At 35.9% G+C, this 20,442-nt stretch overlaps 1 protein-coding gene and 1 long non-coding RNA gene across 2 annotated transcripts in view; one reads left to right on the top strand and one right to left on the bottom strand.

Annotated features, from left to right (window-relative positions):
- Positions 1-9,458, top strand: part of LOC139795884 (uncharacterized) — a 30,494-nt gene extending 21,036 nt beyond the window's left edge. The window contains exon 2 of the long non-coding RNA XR_011725735.1: positions 8,197-9,458. This is a non-coding gene — a long non-coding RNA (uncharacterized lncRNA). The remainder of the gene's footprint in view (positions 1-8,196) is intronic.
- A 3,566-nt stretch (positions 9,459-13,024) lies between these two features.
- SMIM31 (small integral membrane protein 31) lies at positions 13,025-18,786 on the bottom strand. The gene is made up of 4 exons (XM_071744248.1): positions 18,690-18,786; positions 17,584-17,713; positions 13,643-13,778; positions 13,025-13,076 (listed from the first exon to the last, which is right to left on the bottom strand). The coding sequence occupies exons 2-4, from the start codon at positions 17,693-17,695 to the stop codon at positions 13,025-13,027; spliced, it is 300 nt and encodes a 99-aa protein (XP_071600349.1). The 5' UTR covers positions 17,696-17,713; positions 18,690-18,786.
- Between the last annotated feature and the right edge of the window lie 1,656 nt (positions 18,787-20,442).

The following is a 20,442-nucleotide window of genomic DNA, read 5'->3' as shown; positions in this document are numbered from 1 at the left end:
AGGAGATCCCAGCATTACATACTGATTAGAGCCCAATTAACCAGACTGTCTAGTTTGAAACACATTAGCTTTTTTTCTGCTAAAACAGATTAAACAGTATCTTAAATGGCCCTCTGAACCCCTACCCATTAACATACATAGTAAAAGACCTTTCCAATATTCTTTACTGAATCATCAAAAAAACTACCAGAGGTGAGCTATTACTAAAAAAGTAAATGTAACTGAATATTTTATGTTCTTCTCCAATGGAAAGTTAGGAAGGAAGAAACAAAAAACTTAAATTAGATTTTCTAACAAACATGTAAAATCAAGCCTCTGATTTAAAAAAACCCAAAACAACAACAAAAACCAACAAAGCCAAAACATAATTAAAAATTAAAGCCAAGTGCTAAGAAAGGACTTAAATTTGAATTTTCATGAAGATTTATTGAAAAAAGGACCCTTGATTTCTTTCTGTCAATTACTTTTTAAAAATAATTTTGCTACACTACTGATTCAGTTTGTTTTAATTGCTCACACACCTCTGGAGAATGCAAAAATTTGCTGTGATCCTTGGTTATACACAGGAGTTGTGCTGCCTTTATTTAGGTATTGATGTACTCTGTACCGCTTCTTTATTACAAAAATAATGGATGATTTAGTGTTTTCTTTTAACTCTAAACTTAATGCTGACTTGGTCCTAATTTATACAATTTCATGTATTTTCTGTTTGATTAGGTTTTGAGTTACTCACAATTTCTGGTCCTTGTTTGTACAAACTCAAATTTTATTTTTTTATAAGATGTGACAAATTTTTTAACAGCAGAACCTCCAACAAAACATTGGTCCATCTAGTTCCATAATCATCAGAACTTTATCCTAGATCTGGAAGACCACTGAGAAGCAGGATAAGTGATGGGGTCAGTATGGGTTGTATTGGAACCATTGTGCCCAGGCAGCCTGGACATAGAACACCATTGCCTCCAGCTGTAGGCACTGTACAAAACCAAAGCTTGAAAGCCACCAAAACTGGATGTACAAAAAAGACAACTCATGAGGAGGATGAATGAGGCAGCAGAGAACCTTGTGAAAAGCAAACAAACAAAACCCCACAAAAAACAATTAAATCCCCCCCACACACAAAAAAAAAAAAAAAACCAAAAAGCAAACAAAACAACAAACAAATAAACAAAACCATCAGAAACCAACCTAACAGTGAAATGAGAAATATGCATTAGAGATAGTGAGGTCAGATTAGGAAGACACCTTATCTAGTCAAGAGAAGATTCAGTGGAAGAAAAGAGAAATATCTTCACTGAAAGGGTCGTCAGGCACTCAACAGCCTGCCCAGGGAAATGCTTGAGTCAGGATCCCAGAGATATCTGAAAGTTGTGTAGATGTGGTGCTTGGGGAGATGGTTTAATGGTGTATTTTGCAATGTGCTTGATTAATGGTTGGACTTGATGATCTTAAGGGTCTTTTCCAACTGAAACAATTTTATGAAGCCAGGGAAACTTGAACCCCCTTGCCTCTTCCTGAAGGCACTTTTAGCCCAGTTGTTCAAGGCAGAAGTAGCCCCTCTTGAACTGCCTGAAGGACTTACCTGGACTGGCAGGAATGTGTGTCTTGGCTACATTCAGCCACACTATTCCTTATGTATCCTTATGTCTGTGATCTCATTTACTTACAGAACAGAAAGCCATGGGCAACTTCTTTCTCTGCCAAAGGAAGTTGACAAAGACAAATGTTGTAAGAAAACGAGTTGAGAAGTGCTATTTGTATTCCTACTGCACTTTTTATGTCATCTCCCACTCACCAAATCTGTAGGAGATATTTGGGAGGAAGAAAAGTTCAGTAAACTGAGAGATGTTGTGAATGCAAAAGATAATTAAAGTGACACTTTGAAAGGAGATAACTATAACACCCATAGACAGGTTTTTGCTAAAGACAGAAAAAAAAAAAAAAAAAAAATAAAATAGAGGGCAAAGATTTTGATGAGCACTAATGAATGAGAGAACATTGTACTTCTTTCAAGCACTGAGTTTACCATGCTAAGAATGAGTGGCAATGGACACTCATATCTACACTGGGCTTTCCTGAGCATGCAGAATGTAAACATCAATTGCTTTTTAATCAAGAGCGATATAATAATAACAATAATTTAATCATATTTTTCTTTCTCAGTTTTTCTTTTTGTGGTGATTTTTTTTGTTGCAAGAACTTATATTTCTTTTTCACTATTGCTGAGTTCATGTTTCTGGACTTGCTGAGTTTGACAAAAAGGGAAGCTATTTTGCTTGCCAGCTGTGCTTTCTTCCATGCTGGTGGCAATAATAATGGCACCGCTGTCAAGAAAGTGCTATGCTTGACTGAAACCTGTGAAAAGCAAACCAAAGAAGTGTAACATTTTCCTGTTGCATGTGTTTCTTAGACACTGTAAAGCGAAGGATGACAGTACAAAAGCTTTCACTGAAGACTTTAAAGAAAGTCTAAGAACTTAGAGAGACAGACTCCTTTCCAAACTGGAACAGAAAAGTAGTGTTAAACACCTAAGAATCAATTCTTAGAAGTGATGCAATGAAGAGAGGTAATACTTGTATTGAAGAGTTAAAAGAATTCCAATGTAATAGCACCTTCTTTAGAATAAAATCAGGAGTAACTACTGATACAAGGGATAGACAGTTGAGAAAAAAAACCATTGTGTCCAAAATCAATTTCTTTATGACTTGATTTCCTGTTTCCACTTCAACCTGTTTTTCCTCCTTTCCCAATCCCTCTATCCGTAGGTTTTTTTACTTCTGCTTTTGTTTTATCCTTCTCTGTCCCTCATTTTGTAAGTCCAGCTCTCCTCCTCCTTCCAGATGCTATTCTTCTAGTCGTGCCCTTATTTTTTTACAGTTCTCTGTAACTCAGTTGGAAAGTACCAAGTCCACAGTAGCTGAAGTGATAGCAACTTATGCATCTCCGATAGCCCAACATCAGGGTCTTGAGAGAAGTAAAATCAGGTCTGAGTTAGTTTTGGCACCTGGCTGTACAGACATTTGTGATTTGTTTGGTCTTCATTCTTTAAGCTCATGTGTTATCAGTCAAAGATGAGCAGTGTTATAAATGTCAAGAAGGAGGGAAGTTAAAAGAATGCTAGGGCAGAGCCAACTTCTGGGGTTTTTGTTTTGAAGTTAGGTCAGTCCTTGAATTTTTGCTTTTAGGTCTTCAACCAAAAAGTGTTCAAAGCAAAAAATGAATTTAAATCAAATAAGTGGAGGCTGAAAGCTAGTTACTTAAATAGCAGCAAATTTTTAAGAATTGTAAACTTGTCAGTTTGAAATGTCTTAGTAAATAGAGTAGTTATAACAATTCTACAGCTTGTTTTTTAATTTAAAAATCAGATTAATTTAGTCTTTCACTATCAGTTTGGCTTTTAAAAGTATTTTAAAATACTTTTTTAAAGTATTACCCTGTACTATAATTCAAGCTGTACAACTGTTCTAAACTCAAATAGATCTGAATGCTTTTCTGAGAGAGGGGTAGAAGACAGGAAATGGTGTTAAAATAGGAAAACATTTTCCCAAGTGTGTAGGCATCCTATAGAACTCATTCCTGCAGAAAGTTAGTGATTCTGAGATACTGTTTGAGGTGGTTAGCTCTGAAAACTCCAACTGCAAATGTATCTGACCCAAGACTTCAGGTCTGAATAGGAATTTCTGCACTTGCATGCATAATTGGTTCAGCACATTACAATGTTAATAGCTGTATTCTGAAACAAGTGGTAATGGGTATTTTTAAGAGGTGCTTGATGTTCTAGCATGGTAAAAAATGTGGCAGGGGAAACAGTGGGTATTTGCTGTAGAACAAGCTGTTTCAAATACCATGTTTAAGCAGAAAAACTAGCAGTCTCAAAATGATAGAATTTGCATGGAATAACTAAAGGAATGGCAAAAAGATCCATTCTTTTTACTAAAGGGTTCTAAAAAGAAATACATTTGCAAGAACAGAGTAGTAATTAAGGAATGAGAAGATGATCTAAATTTTCATAAATAATTTGGTAAATAAAAAGAAATATTTTTATTAAATAATATCAACAAAAACACCAAAGTCTTTCATCTCTGGAAGTAATGAAAAAATTACTGAGAGTTAAATAAAACGCATCCTTTTTTATTTCTTCCTTTATGCAGAAGGAAGTCACAATTTTTTTCCTCCAAAACAATATTTTTATTATCTAGGTTTATGTAGTTGTAAAACTAATGACTAGGAGTTATGATTATTAATATTAAATGTTAGCAATAAATTCACAGGTTCATTTCCCAGGGAAGGGCAGCGATTGCACATTGAATCAAAAGGACAGTCCATTCAGAGCAGTTGTTAGCTCAGATTTTTATCATTAACCAAGCTTGGTTGAGTGTTTCAGCAGAGTTTCGTGTTACTTACTGACATTAAAATGTGCACTCATTTGAGATCTTCCTATCTGAATAGTCTTAACAACCAAGGAATGTTGGCTCTGAAAGCTGCCTTTTCTGATTTACTTCTAGTTTTCAATAATGGTACAGAATAGATGACAAGAATGGTTGGTTTGCCCTACTTAAAAATATCTGATCTCCTCTTTTCTCTTTCCAGCTACTGCAAAAAAGAGAGCTAAAATCATCATCCTGTCACCTCTGCAACTATGTCTGTGTGCTGTATTTTAGGCTGTTTTTTAAAATGCTCAGTTAATGTGTCAGCTGTTGCTGAATATACCTGAAGTGTTTGTAACTGAAGCCTTCAATTCTGTTGCAATGTCACCTTGACAAGGCTTATATTTTTTTTCTGCTATTCTGTTGATCCTATGTGGTATGTGCATTGCTAGTTCCAGTCATCTTGATTTCGGATTTCAAGAAGAGGATGATGAGGTGGAGAAGGAATAGGAGGAGGAAGAAGAAGAGGAGGAGAAAGAAGGAAAAAGAAGGAAGAGAAAGAGGAGTGAGGAAGAGGATGAAAGAGGAGGAGGAATGAGGAAGAGGAGGAGAAGGAGTGAGGAAGAGGAAGGAAGAGGAGAAAATTACTGCAAGCTAAAAGCACCTATCCGCATGTTAGTCCTTTAGTACCTTAGTAAATATGTTTTCTTACCTTCCTGATCCTTGCCATAACTTGAAAGCAGACACAGAAAGTTGGTGTTTGCACCGTGCTTGCATCTCTTTCTGCATAGAGCAATCACATCGAATTTGAATCTGTATCACAGTCCTTCAGTGCTGTTCTTCCTTGACAGGGCTGTAAAAAGCACCTCTCAGATTCCCTTTGAAATAAAAACTGAATGTAAAAGAGAGAGGGAAAACCTAAGTAACTTCCCCAAAGGCCATGACCTCCTGCAGCTATCATGACCAGAGCAGGTAGATAAGGAGGTTTAATGTGAAAGCAACCACATGTTTCTTGTGGTCAACTTGTAGATCAAGCATTGACAAGTGCTGATAGGAAAGGCTGCAGAGGCCACATGGCAACTCCATACTATGTAGCCATTATTTCCCTGTTTTCCCCAGGCTTTCTAAAGAAAGCAGAAAAAAAAATTAAAATCTTCTATCTCTGTAAGCAGGTCTTCCCACTTACTAAGGTGTGTGCAGCTTTTCTGGAGCATTACAGTATTTTCAAGTTGTAAAATTTCACTCCAAACGATCTTTTGCTTGAGAAAAAAATACAGTGAAGCATAGAGCCAGCAGTTGAAGCTCTATGTTTTCATAAATTATAATTTCATATATTATTCTGGGCTTGCATCCAAGTGCAAATTGCAAGTGTTTCATGCAATTTCCACATTAATGTATAGTTAAATGGTACATGTAATAAAACAGATAAAAATATTAAAATGGTAAGGACATTTCTTGGATGTACAGTTCAAAACTTTGGGGTTTTTGGTGCTATATTGAAACAATATGATCTTTACTACAATCATCATCCTGTTATAGAAATCAGCAAATATGGATAGAAATAAAAAAAATTTCTTACCAACAAACCCTTCCACCCAGAAAAAAATCAGGTTCATCTGTTCCAGCCAGCTGAAGAGGGTCTTACCTTTGATTCTGAAAAACTGCTTCTTCACGGAGAACTTTTATTAAGGAAATAATGGATACAATTTAAAACAAAATTAGGAAAATATACACCGAAGTGTAATCTTACAGTCTAAATTCGCAGTAGTAGTCCTAAAGGAATATGCAAGCAAACAGTTAATCTTCCAGCACAACTGCTCCCAGGCATAATTTCAGTTCAGCTCTTTATATGTGAACTCTTTTTATGTGAAACAGTAAAAAGTCAATATTTAGGGCTGAATACTTTCATTCATACGAACACTCAGAGTTTGGTTCTTAGCTTAATTAGAGAGTGATGCTATTTTTTTCTAACCTCTTTCTTTTTTTGTGTCTTTTTTGGTTTTGTGTCTTTCTTTTTTGTTATATCTCAGCATCATCTTTGAAAATGCTGTTGCTAGATTTAATCACTTCTCTATATACCAGAGCACTGGCATCCTGAATTTGTTACTTCAAAGGATATTGACTGAGAAGACAAATAATTAAATGACCCATAACACAGGTAAATGATACTCTTGGGTTCAAAGGACTCCCCTATGAATCCTGTGGGCTGCTCTGTTCTGCCAGTCATAGAAAGTGTTCTTGGGTTGTAATAGCTGTAGTGAGGTAGCTTTTGTTAGTCCTTCAAAGTGAGAGATTCCCAAACAGGATCTTCCTGTTTGTTTTCCTTGTTTGCTAATTATCCAGAAAATACTAAGATGAATATAAAACTTGGTAAAAAATAAATTCGTAAGACATGTCTACAATACTTTCAGGCTAGGCTTCTGAACCCCTTTCAAGTAAAAGAGAAGTTACTTACTAGTAGTCTGGTTTGGCAAGGGGTAGAGATGGCCAAGAACTGTCTGCTGCAAGAAAATTGCATGCAAAAGGTTTGAATCTTTAAGCCTTATCCTGAACCGAGACCACTGTTTCTAGTCTACTGTGAAAGCAAGTTAAGTTTAAGATGTAAAAATTTCTCCTTTTCTGGTACAAGAGTGTTCACATGGAAAGTTAGTGCAGAAGGGCTACCACACTACTATTCATACTGTAGCTTAAATTGCGAGCGCTTGGTTGCACAGAAATTCTGTGAGGTGCCTTCTTTAAGTACATTTACCTAGGAATCATGGATGTACCTCTCAGCAGCTCTGTCCTCTCCTTTACTCATTCCTCACTTCTCTTGAAAATAAAGATTTCACTCAGCTGTCAATACTTTATATATCATTACCTTTGAACTAGGTTGGGTGTTTCACTGGGGTGCAAATAAATCATGAAATTAAAAATCAACATGAGTGTTAGAAAGCAAAAATAATATCTGTGCTGTGAAGCTAATTTTATTTATATTTAATATATAATTAATAATTATTAATAATAAATTAATATTATATATCTTATTTATATAATATTATGATAATATAAAAGTATTCCCATTCAAAATGAAGCAGGAGTCTAAAGCTGCAAAATATTTGTTCAGAAGATTCATAAAATACTCTCTGTTATAGAAAAACATATATTCAGGTATATAAATTATAATCTCATATGGGTTTCAACTGCTAGTCCACTATATACAAATTCTATTCTGCTGTAATGATCTCGTATGATTCTTTATGCAATTTTATGTAAAACAGTTGTTCATATATGTTTTCTTTACTTTTGGTTTGTTTTGTTTTTTTTAATTATCTCAAAGTTCATGGCTTAGACCCACATGTTGGGTGGATTTTTCCATTACTTTTTAAAATTAACTTTCTCAACTAAAGTTTTTTCTTCTCCGCTTACTGTTAAGAACTAGCTAATGAGTAATAAAGAGAACAACAGTCTGCAGGAACCTATACCTGTCAATCAATGCAGAAATATTATGCTTTAAGAGTAAAACTAAGGAGCAATAGCTCCTTAGAATAAGGAAAAAATTGCTTCACCTGTGTGGTAAGGATTGCTTCCTCTTTGGAGGCACTCTTGTGGGAATTTTTAATAGAAAATTAATTCACTTCATCCCTGAGGATGTGGCCACTAAGCTGAACAACTCACTCCCAAAACAAGTTCCTCTTCCTTAACTTGTGCTGTGTGCAGGAATGGGCTATTAAGTCCCAGTTGCCCCCTAACAAAGTAAACTGTAAAAATCTTCCTAAATTCAACAGTATCAGAGTCACATGATAGGAAAGATTTGTCTAATTATAGGATCTTTACTTGTTCTCTACAGGTGGAAGACTTCACCATGTGACTGAAGTAGTGGTGCTAGGACTGGCAGGAGAAGGAGCTTGCTCCAGAAGTGCACAGATTGCCTGCAGGAAGGTTTCCAGCTGTTCAGAGTGGAAGATGATGTCCTCTTAGGGAACATAAAAAAACCCATCAATAGAACAATATCCCTGAATTGTGGCATAAAGTAGGAGAGACCACAGAATTTTAATCTGGTAAAGTATAACTGCGTGTCACTAATGAAAGGTTTTCCTTTTCACTGTGTGTTCATGGTTGCTTCCCATCTTGTTAGGTAATTAGATGGGGATTGTATGACACCTTTAATGTTTCAATTGCTTTTGTTACTACAAATCATTAAAATTAACTTTTTGTGACTGGGCAATAATGTAAGAAGTGATTTTACCTCTGTACAGTGGTATCTGCCAACATGTCTGTGAAAAAATTGGTCTTTGCCTTTACAAGAAAGTTAATTAACTATGAAACATTTTTCAAGTAATATATCTATAGTGTGGATATTCTTATTTCAAAGTAGTTTCTTCCCAGTTCAGCTTAGACACATTTACAATCAGGTTCTTAACTAAGAAAGATCCAAAGTGTATGATGATCTCTTCATGTGGGGAGAAATTTCTTTGCAGTAAGTTATTTTTTGTGTTATGAGGAGAGTCAAAGCAAAGTTGACATTCACCTCGGCCCAATAGCAGCTTCTGTTTCCAATAGCAACTTCATGAGTCAGAAGAATGCAGTACCTTTTCAGTCTTATACCTCTTTTTGTTCTAAGACAACATTTTACTGTCTATACCTGGGTTTCCTGGCATACTCTCCCCTTTGAAAGTGACATAAATCTTAAAGCTATGTCTCACTTAGCATGTAAAGTTACTCCACACTGAAAATGTGGAGTGAGAAAGTGCACATAGACTTAAAAAAAAAATCCATAATTTAGTTAGTAAACATGATTTTTAAATATACACTTATGGTGCTGGGAGATATGTCTGATGTATCATCTATTACTTAATAGATTGGAAAGTTCATTTTAGTTGTGTTTAGAATGTATGCAAAAATATGGGCTTCAACACACGTGAAGGATTGAACTTGTATATTTGATCTGGATTTTCCAAGCCATGATTTAGACTTAAGTGCTCTTCTATCTTTGTGTCAATGCTGAATATTCTTTTCCTGGATGTACCTCCCTATAAACATGAGTTGTTTTGGATGAGAACATTGGATGAGGGACAGTGGTTTCTTTTTAATAAAAACAACTGCTTTGTAGATTAATGTCTTCAAAACAATTATTTTTTAAATAATTAAATTAATTAAAGACCAAGGAAACACATTTTACCAAGAAATTCAATTTATTCTTAACTACTTTTAAATAAAAAGTGTTATAGTCTGGAATCTTGTTAGATTCATTCATCCTAGAGTGACTTGTAAATACACACAAAAAAACCCAGAAACCTCAGAACCCTAATGTATTTTCATGTAGAAGGTTTTCTTTACATAGGAATCTTCCACTAAATATGTTTGTATGACACTTGAAGGTAAAACCAATTATTTCTTCTGTTATATGTTCTTTCCTTACTAAAGTACTATTGGGTTGAAGTAACTTTTTCAAGTAGTAGCTCTTTAAAACATTTTTCATCTAGTCTGTGGGTGGTTTATTCACTGTTACATGTGTTCTCTGAAAAACACATTAAATTAAACACATAAGTTAAAAAAATAATTCAAAGTCTAACCCAGACAGAACATATTTGCAGCAAACATGTTAGGTCTTTTAAACCAATGTATTTCCTCATCGTCATTTGATTTCAAAAAACTTGACTGAAAAGCAGGGAAGAAACCAAGTGTAGCTTCTGAATTTGAAGTTTCTCCTTTTGGAATTTAGAGCAGATGTGCCTTGTAAAAAAAGCCCTGGTAGTTTTATTAAGGCCATGAACTGAGGCTGTAAAAAGGTGCTGAAGCAGCCTCATGGGTCGTGGTCCATTAACTCTGATTGTCACGTCTGGATTCCATCTGACGGATCATCAGGTCCCTTCTGTCTCACATCCTTTTTCTCACTGTCTTCAGGTGACCAGCTTCCAGAGCTACTTCTTCCAAAATTATGTTCAACAGTGGGCCTTGGTTATATTCTAAACCACTTCAGTCATACTTGAACATGTCTTTTTCTTGTTGGATTTGATCCTTTTCTTGTGCTCTTTCTGTGGGCAGTTTTTCTCTGGAGGGAATAGAATCATCATTAATCACAACATTTTAGATTTTGAGATATGTTACACAAAAGTTTTCCTGCTTGACAAGACTTAGTTTTGGAGGTCAGGGAATTCTTACATGCATTAAAAATAGAAAATGTAAAAGCCTTACTGAGCACCAAGTTCCTTTTGATTTCAAGCTTATTATGAGGGAGTGAAGAAGCAATGTTTTCATACCACCCACGTAAGACAACCACATAATTTATAGTGGCCATCTGTGTGTTTCCCAAGTTCTTGTTCCTTTATTAGATTTAACTGTGTGCAGAACATTAACTCTACAAGCAATGTGAAAGATATGAAATCAGTAAAGAATTTTCCTCCCTTCATTTCCAGGCTGACAGTTGTGTCATGATTGCTTGGTGATTGAAGAAAAGGAATTAATACTTTCAGATCAATGTCAAAGAGCACCTCTCTTTTTAGCAGTAAATATATGGGCACAGAACTACCTCTTTTCCCCACTAGGATTAAAATATCAAAAAAATTTTCAGAACTTGGAATATATTTGGCCAATCTAATTCCAAAGCATAACTGAAACATCAGGTCATGGTAGCAGAAGATTATGAAAGATTACAGTTTGATTGGTTTTCAGTGTGATTTCTGTACTGTTAAGTACAGTTCTTTAAAATAAATAAATTAATAATGCTGTGCTGTTGAACATTAATTTCACTAGCACGATTGGTAATAGTGAGGTTTCTGAAATGAGAAGAAGTAAATCTGCAAAGCTGAAGATGTTTTCCAAGTTTGTAAAATCAAAGTCCAAGATTCCATAAGGTTGTCTTTTCTTGGCTGTTAATAAGTATTTAAATATTTGAATTGTTTATGCTTGTAGACCCTGAAGTTTTGAAAAAAATTCTTATTGATCCATTTGGCCATGATTAGCAGATAACTTCCTATAAGTATTACCAAGATAAAGTATCTCTAAGTGTATATGTATTTTTCAAGTGTATGCTTTCTCAAGTGAATTCCATTTTGTTAATTAATTTATTTTCCTTCAGAAGACCACTGCCATGGTATATTCCTATCAGAACTGTCTTGATACTGATTGCTCAAAATACCATTGGTATTTGTTTAATTTTAAATATTTCTCATATTATAAAATATGAAGAAATGTCACAGATAAACTGGCACTTCTGTTGACTTGTTAAAAAAATTACTTTACTAATTGATAAATGCACCTATGGCTATAGGTCATATCACCTGTGAATGTTAGCACAGTGATGTTCTGTTTGTCCAGGTTTATTATTTGAGCAGCTGTTCAGTTCTTTTTTTATATAATCTTAAAAAATAAAATATTTTAAAATCCCCAACAACCAGCCTATCTTGCCCATGTTTCTATGTCTTGTGACTTTTAATAAAAGAATCTTATTGTCTCAAAAAAATCTGGTCCCACTCCATAATATAAACAATATTTCATTCTGAGCTCTAGATATCAGCATTAACTTCATTCTTTTATAGCCTCCACTTTTCTGTTATTTTTTTTCTAAATCAGGATCTGATGCTGATTTAGCCATGCCATGCTAAGTTCATTATTCTGTAATTTTGCTGTTTTCTCCATAGTATCCATGTATCTGAGAGCATAAAACAGATGAGAACTTGTGGATTATTCAGCATCATTGCTGTTCTCACCACACTTTTTAATTTTTTGTGTCTGAAAATGGACTCTCTTTCTGCATTTTATCTATAGGTGAGGAGCTTACTGGCCTTATTTTCACACTGCAGTATCTGAAGTTCAGTCTGTAGTGGGCCTTATAAAATTTCTTTTAATAACAGAAGGAAGAGTTTGTTTGTTTGAAAAGCTCTTTTGTTTGCAAAGCTCTCACTTCTTCCACCTCCAGTGTTAATTTACTTCCTTGTTTTCCCATTTTTCCCTGGGAAGCTCTACTAATTTCCTTCATGTTAGGGATTCATATGCATGCTAGTCCTTGTTTTGAGATGTTTTACTTTTATTAGCTATATAAAACAAAATATAGTCTCTGCTTTGGTAGTCTCTGCTTTGGTTGGGTATGGGGTTTTTTTGGGTTTTTTTGTTTGTAGTTTTTTGTTTTGTGGTTTGTTTTTGTTTTTTTTTAGGGTTAGGGTTAGCTTCCCTCAGGTTGGCAAGTTCTCGACAAGGTTTCTGGAAGTCAGGATTCTCTCTTGCCATGAAACAGGGATTACAGAAGCTTTCACTCAGAGGTGAGTAGATTTGTCATTGTATTTAGATGGAAAGTTTTATGAAATCAAATAATCATGAGGAAATACATTGGTTTAAAAGACCTAACATTTTAAAAACATGTTATATTAACAATTTTTCTACTTAACCCCAGGTAACCATCTCACTCACTAATAAAAATCCACAATGTATCAGTCAAAAACTTCTCTTCTGTTATAAACCATTTTGGCCATAGATTTAATGGCACTTTGCACAGAAATCTCCCAGTCTTCCTTCCGTCAGCCAAAACAGGAGATATATATGGTATTCAGGGCTACATACTGAAAAATACAGGAAACTAAAAGAAAACAAATGTTATTTTGAATTTTTGTTACCAAGATTCCATCCAGATCATGCAAAAGCCCACCTAAGGTTATTTATATTTGCTTCTGCAGCTGCCTCTATACTTCACATGACCTGTTCAGTACTGGCCTGATGAGAGCTGCCTGGGTGCTGTGGAGGCAAAGGTAGAATGAGAGTTCGGGAGAACAGAAAGGAACATGTGAACCAAGAAGTGCAAAATAATTAGTTTTGCAGTAGCTTAGTAATTTTGTAGGGCAGAAAGCCAGGAGAGATCCCTGGGATTAGCAAGCCCTGTTCTTCCCTGTATTATTTCATAAAACTTCTATGCATAGAGAACTGTGAATCTTCTGTCCTACTTGTGAAACATAGTCCTCAAAAAGCTCTTTTTAGACAACGCTCACACAGGTGGGGTGCAAGACCAGTATATTACTATGGGAAAATTAGAGTTAGTACACAGAAGAGAACAGGAGCTGGTGGAGCAATGTAACTTACTGCCTTCTTCCAGCCAAAACTCTAAGGTGTTTTTATGTCTTCAACCTCTCTGGCTTTTTCTGCTATATATTTATCAGAAACTTCTACCTCCCAGAGAGAGGAAGATGGTTGTACTGTTCTGAGTCTGATAAGAAAGTCATCCAATCTGTAAGTGTTACTCAACAATTCAAAAGCAATACTATGACTCCAGTGTGGATTGAATTTAGTCCTAAAATAATATGTACCAATTCTTTAGGGAATCCTGGGAAAGTCTGATTAGTTTGAGTTTGTTTGTTTGTTTGTTTGTTTCTTTCTTTCTTTCTTTCTCTCTTTCTCTCTTTCTCTCTTTCTCTCTTTCTCTCTTTCTCTCTTTCTCTCTTTCTCTCTTTCTCTCTTTCTCTCTTTCTCTCTTTCTCTCTTTCTCTCTTTCTCTCTTTCTCTCTTTCTCTCTTTCTCTCTCTTTCTCTCTTTCTTTCTCTCTTTCTGTCTGTCTGTCTGTCTTTTTGTCTTTCTTTGTCTTTCTGTCTGTCTTTCTTGTCTTCCTTTCCTTTCTTTCTCTCTTTCTTGACTTTGTCTTTTTTCTATACTCCCCTGTACTGCTTTTCAAATGTGGCTTATTTTTTCTGTTTTGCCACAAAAGAGAGTTAGTAAACTTTAAAGCCTATATTTTGGGAGGCAAAGGAATGACATGAAAGCACTCTGATAATGTTTTTGTGTGTGGGAAGACTTGCTGTAGGCCTATTTAGTTTCACCAGATGTTTTTTCAGAAAAAAACTAAGCAAGACAAGAAAACTATCTTACTTTTAATGACCCAGACCCTTGAATTTTGTATTTGATTCTGATATAACGGCCTTTGAATACTTCAATTTCATTCTGATGAGCAAGCACAAAACATTCCATGGTCTGCTCATTGTGCTCTTTTTGAGTTGAAAACCTAAATCCAATCTGCAGCTGACAGCAGTGGCAGGTGATGTTCATGAATGGAAGCATCTCCCTGGTGATTCTATCGAGTGAAGGAGTGGCAGGGAGGAAAACTACTTGTTGGTATGGGGTGGCATCCTCCTGCTGGCAAAATGATAAAATTACCCAAGCATCCATTCTGGTTCTCTCCATTGCTGCCCTGGGAATACTCTCCTTCCTGATAGCATGTCTTTTCCAATGCTTTCTGCCCTACCCTGGAAAAATTTGGCACTGGTGAAATGGGCAGCACAGCCATCACTGATATCACCTGATATAACCTGGTAGTTGAGACAACTGACGAAGGATGTGGAAAATGCATTTCTGTTACCTCCTCAAAGGAGCCTAAACAGGGCTAGTCACCAAATTATTACCTAAGCTGAAAGCACAATCTGTCCTGTTGCAAGTGTCCAGGAAATAATTAAAATTCAACACAGATCTGCTGTGGTTTGTGAAGTTGCCCAGGGGGAGGTGCATGTCCTGCATGTACCGAAGTAGACCGTAAGTGCTAAGACCAGAGAGACACTGAAGTTTAGAGCTGCTCTTGTCATTCAGTTTCTTACTGACTAACCTCCCAGCAACTGTTTCTCCTGTAGAGGTAAGTAGGCATTGAGTTCAAGATATTCTGAGTCATTAGGCCGGAATAAATAATTTAAAAGCTCAGCTCTGATGCTGAACGCAGTCAGTGTGTCATCACTGCTTTCACAGAAAGATGGTATTTACTGGATAGTAACTGGAGCTTCTTGAAATACCATTTTTATCCCATGAATACCACAACCCATTTTTAATGAATACAGACAGCATCCTTCACAGATTTCTGTATTAATGGCAGTTATGGACTTTTTACCAGTGGGGAGGGAGAAAGCATAGGTGTGCTTGTATGAAAATATACATCTTGAAGAATTTAAGTAATTTGGATTTTTTCTGGGAAAAAAAAATGTATATTTATAAATAAGGAGAAACAAATTTTGTAGGGAAAGGAGTATTGTTTTTTACTGTTGTCCTGCTTTGAGCCAGCATAGAACCAGTTTTCTTTCTTGTGACATTGCGCTGGCAAATAGATGAATGACAAGTGTTTGCCATTTGGATTATACTTTTTAACGGGAACAAAATGGTAAATTTATTCCACTGAAATTCAATTAGTGCACATGAAATCAAGTTTTCCTGAGGCAAAAAACTACTGAGTAATTAGAATGCCCTTGCATGCACCTGTGTTTGAAGTAGCTTGTGACACTGCAGATGTGAATGCCAAGACAGGCATTTTTATCTTCAGACTTGAGGTTCCAATTCTAATAGACACTTCTGAGAGCAAGGATTCTAGGACTTCGTGTGTCGTTTCTGGTCTTTGCAAGATGATCTCTCCAAGTAGCACAGGAGGTTGCTCACTATGACTGGAGAGCTCCCTCCAGTGGGAGATTTATTGCGTGAACTTTATTTGAAACTGTGCTCTCCTAATGACTCTTTGGCAACAAATGCAACGTAAGCAGTTAATGTCTCGCTCCATTTTACCTTTCTACAATAAATCTGTAATCTTTTACACTTTTTAAAACAAAAATCTGTAAATCACATTGCAGTTTATTTCAAGGAGCTGTGGAACAATATGTAAGGAACAATACATAATGCCAGCAAAAAAGGTTTTGTAACTCATGTAATGAATATATTCTTGATCTTACCTCTATATTTCTACAGGCTGAAGTACTTCCAGAAACTACTGCTACATGTAGTATAATGATATTGAAACACACCTTGTTTTAAATTTAATTCTCTTAATAAGTTTCATGTTCTTTAGGGTTATGATTTGGAAATAGAAATCTTTTGACAACAGAACAGGTATAGAATACGCTTTGACTACAGAAATTGCCTTATGACACACCTATTGAGGCACATCTGAATTTTTCAGAAGTGTCCAGCAATGCAAAGATGTAATTCTGTCTTGTACTCTTCTTCAGGTATCTCAGTTGCTGTGTAACTGGGAATTTTTCTTACTTGGACCTCAGTGAATGTTCCTGGATTTTTTTTTTTTTTTTTTTTTTTTTTTTTTTTCTAAACAGGGGAACTCTGGTCTCTGGTTGTTCCACATGATCTGCTTATCTTCTTCATTTAGAAACAGACTTTTTTAGGAAAGATGCTGTGTTTACATTTGCACAGATTACTGAATTTTCACAAATGTAGGATGATGTTACAGAAAAAGCCCTAAGTTTCCTAAGGGAGGGAAAGTCTATCTTTGACTAGAAGGTAAGCATACCTCCCCTCACTTCTTAACAACATTACATGATATTTCAAGCTGACCACACTTTACCATGCATGCTCCTCTCTCCCAGTCCTTTGCCTCTATTGAAGTAACAGATCTGAATATTGGCTTTTGAGGTGGCACAGTAACTGCTGCTTCACACTTCATACACTATTCTATTTCATAGAATCATAGAATTATAGAATCATAGAATTGGCTGGGTTGGAAGGGACCTCAGAGATCATCAAGTCCAACCCTTGATCCACTACCGCTGCAGTTACCAGACCATGGCACTGAGTGCCACATCCAGTCTCTTTTTAAATGTCTCCAGGGATGGAGAATCCACTACTTCGTGGGAGAGAACTGGAACGGCTGTGTCTCGAACATGGGAGTTCTCTGCTGATGGTGTAAGCTTGTGTTAAATCTCTTTAGTAGAACTAGCAGGGCATCAGGTTGTTGGGTTGTTTTCTGGTGGTTTTTTTTCCCATATTTCGAAAGCTTTTGAATGGGAGAAAGGCACTCCCCATGCTTTTAGATGTATTTTCAAATTTTAAAAGTGAGGAAAGACTTGGCCTCAGCCTAATAATAAAAACATTTTCCTTGATTACAGGAACATCCTCAGTTTTGCCAGCCTAAGCATCTTGTAACTCCTCGCAGACCACGGAGCAGAACTACTGCTGGGAGAAAAGCCTCCCCTGCAGAAAGCAGCCACTTCCTCACTGCTACTTGTGAGTACCTGTGTGAGTAGCAATGCTGTTGGCTGCGTGGCACAGCTGTGTCCCATCAGGCAGATCCAGCAGAAAAACATCCCACTCTTACACATCCACTCAGTCGCTATCCTTGTGACTTCTATTGATGCCTTAACCAATTGCTCCCTACCCTTTGTAGAGTATTCATAAAGCTTGTGTCAGGTATGATAAGTCTGCCAGCAAGACTGATCACAAAACCTATAATGAGAGTATTAGTAAAAACTGTATTGTATTTATTGTAGATTATTACCTTCTTTGTTGTCATGAGGGTCAGTGTAGACAGAAGCCAAGGTAAACAAGGAGAAAATGACAAAAGCCAGCAAGATGAAAGCTACTTCCAGGTTGGTGAAGGGCAGCTCCATGAACTGCTACCACTTCTCCTAGGAAAAAGGGTAAATGTTTACTCTGCCGGCTGTGGAAAGGGGGTGCTCTCAATAGAATAGTTAAGTCTTTACTCAGAAGGATACTAGATCCTGGTCAAACTGGTTAAGTAACTTCATCAGTTAAGGAAACAATACAGCTGGCTCATACAGGAATGCAAGATCATGCCCTTTTCACCTAGGACATAGTATGAAGGTTGCTATGGCTGATATTTACAGGAGTTATTAAAGTTGCACTTAACTGGATATTTTTATCTATCTGTATGGGACATTTGTTTTGTTTATCTATCTGTATCCGATATTTATTTTATGTACAATATATCTAATAGCATGAACAGATTTTCACTCTGAAAGAGAAGCAAATACTTATGAAAACAAAACACATCTGTAAAGATCTGTAGGAAAATAGATTTTCTTAGCAGTAAAACTCCTGATATATATAAGAAGTCTACCTACTGTGTAGTAGGAAAGTTTAATACATGTGAGAGAAAGCCCTGACATGACAACCAAATTATAAATCAAACCTCAATCTGTAGTTAGTCCAAGTATTCTCAAGTCAATGGAAATTTAAAATGTTAAGCTGCTCACAGTATTTAGCTCTAAAAAGCTTTCTCCCTGAAATCTCAAACCCAAGGTGTCCAATACATTTGTGCAGAAAAGTTGTGAGAAATCAGAAGCACATTGATAAAAATGAAACCAGCTTGTAGTAAATAAAGGAAAGCTGGCACTTACTGATTGCCATTCTATGAATTTGTGTGTATCTTCCATTGGGGTTTCTTCAAAATCAACCCAATTCTAGAAAATGATTCACCCCAACAATTCAGCATCACGGACTTACAGCTGGAAGAACCTAAGGTGATGTGGTTCTCTGATGCTTTTCAGTTGCTGCCTGCTTGTGGCAGTTATAATCCCTATCAAGCTGATGACAGTGGAAGGAAAATGCAGAGCTCGAGGATTTTTTTTTTCTTGTACCTACCTTCAGGATGCTGGCAATGTTCAAGCAAACTGAAGCAGCAGAAGTTGTGGCAATGCCATTGCGGCAGCTGAGACTGACATTTGTACACTGTAAACGGTTGCATTTTAAGCCCTGGTAAAATATTAACATACTTGTAAACAAAACTAGCTGGAGTAAGAAAGAAACACAGCTCAGTAAATGCCTCAGCTAGAATTTTGAAATTCAGGTCCAGACTAATTATTGGAATCGTGTGGCTATGTTAGCAAGAACCAAACCTGTGTATGTGCAACTTACTTGAAAATTGTTCCTTTTGAAGGATCTTTCTGATTACTTCTTGAGGGTTTTTTTTTTGCTGTAAAGTCTTGGTCTGAAAAGCACAAATACCATTTATGCAAACTAAGGCATTAGTCACCTCTGATGGTATTAGTTACATGTTAATTAAAGGGGATTAATAAATTATTTTTTAATATTTTGATAATTCTATTGTTTAGAATATTTTGGCACTCCTACTTATGAGTTTTGATCTTTTGTACAATGATCTAAGCAGAAATTTTTTCTTAGCAGCAGGCAACTAGTGATGCTTACAAAAGCCACTACCAACAGAACATGAATGAAATAGGAGCATGTGGAGATGAGTTAATCACTGTCACATCCAATGTAACTTCTGCTGAATCATTATTACAACAAGCATTTCATTTGTAACTATTATAATCTATAGCATTTTTAAGAGTGAAAACATTGTTACATGTATCACAACTTCCCTGTCTTTGTAGTGGATTAGTTACTCTCACTCCATTTGATTCAGTAGACCAAAGAATCACCTATTCCAGTCAGAGGTAAACTTGCACCTGTATATCTGTTGGAAACCTATTTTTTGCTGTATGCGAGCTTTTTCTTTGCAACTGACAAGATTTATGTCTCATTATTTAGATGTGAATTTACAGCTTTTCCTATATACAGAGTTAAATTCTTCTATTATCCTACGTGTCAATAAAGCTGATGAATGTTTCACACTCTTCTTAAATGATAAAAGTGAAGTTGTGTACAACATTAAAGGAGGAGCCTTATTTCTGCTGTATGCTACAGCTGATGAAAGTTTTCTATATAATTTCTTTAAGGAAATTCATTAAGCAAAACAAATATATTTTGTATTTTTGTGTATGTATATTCAGCGTATATATTTATGTAGCTGATATTTTTACCTATACATAATTAAATAGTAAATTATCAGTCATAAAACTGTAGACATTAGGCACAACAAGAAAGAATTAATCTGAACAGCCATCAGTAAAATATCTGATGGCAGATAAATGTTTGAAAGCTGCTAAATCCCATTGAAAGTACTTTGAATATGGACTCCGTATCTTCTTGCAAACGCAGTGAGGAAAAAATAAGAAAGGAGAAAAAAGTTGAGGCTGGATGAGACATATACTCGGGTCTGAGTATATGTATATATATGCATATATGTATATATATATGTATATATGTATATATATGTATATATGTATCTGTATATAGCATATGTATATAGCATATATATACGCATAGTGCAGAGTGAACGTGTCATCACGATAAGGTGGATTCTGTTTTTAAAAGCAAGATACACTAAACAGAGACCATGGTCTTGCTAGCTACAGACATTTACAGCACTGTTCCACAATTGCACATCCTGGGAAAACCAGGAGTTTTGATCCCTTTCTTCAGAGCAGGTCCTCCAAATTCCTTGCTATCTCTTCTGTCGATGAGCCTCGCCTCATCTTTATTTTTCTGGCCG

Source organism: Heliangelus exortis, chromosome 4 (assembly GCF_036169615.1).
Source record: "Heliangelus exortis chromosome 4, bHelExo1.hap1, whole genome shotgun sequence".
NCBI classification, from domain to species: domain Eukaryota; kingdom Metazoa; phylum Chordata; class Aves; order Apodiformes; family Trochilidae; genus Heliangelus; species Heliangelus exortis.
Note: the sequence above shows the minus strand (reverse complement) of the source record. Positions and strands in the feature narration are given on the sequence as shown.

Bases quoted from the DNA above. Each gene is read 5' to 3' on its own strand.
- SMIM31 (XM_071744248.1), bottom strand. From the start codon at position 17,695: ATGGAGCTGCCCTTCACCAACCTGGAAGTAGCTTTCATCTTGCTGGCT. The intron at 13,779-17,583 runs GTAATAATCTAC...AGAGAAAGAGAG, and splicing joins CCCTCATGACAACAAAGAAG to AAAGAGAGAAAGAGAGAAAG. The intron at 13,077-13,642 runs GTACATATTATT...TTGCCTCCACAG, and splicing joins CAGGATTCCCTAAAGAATTG to CACCCAGGCAGCTCTCATCA.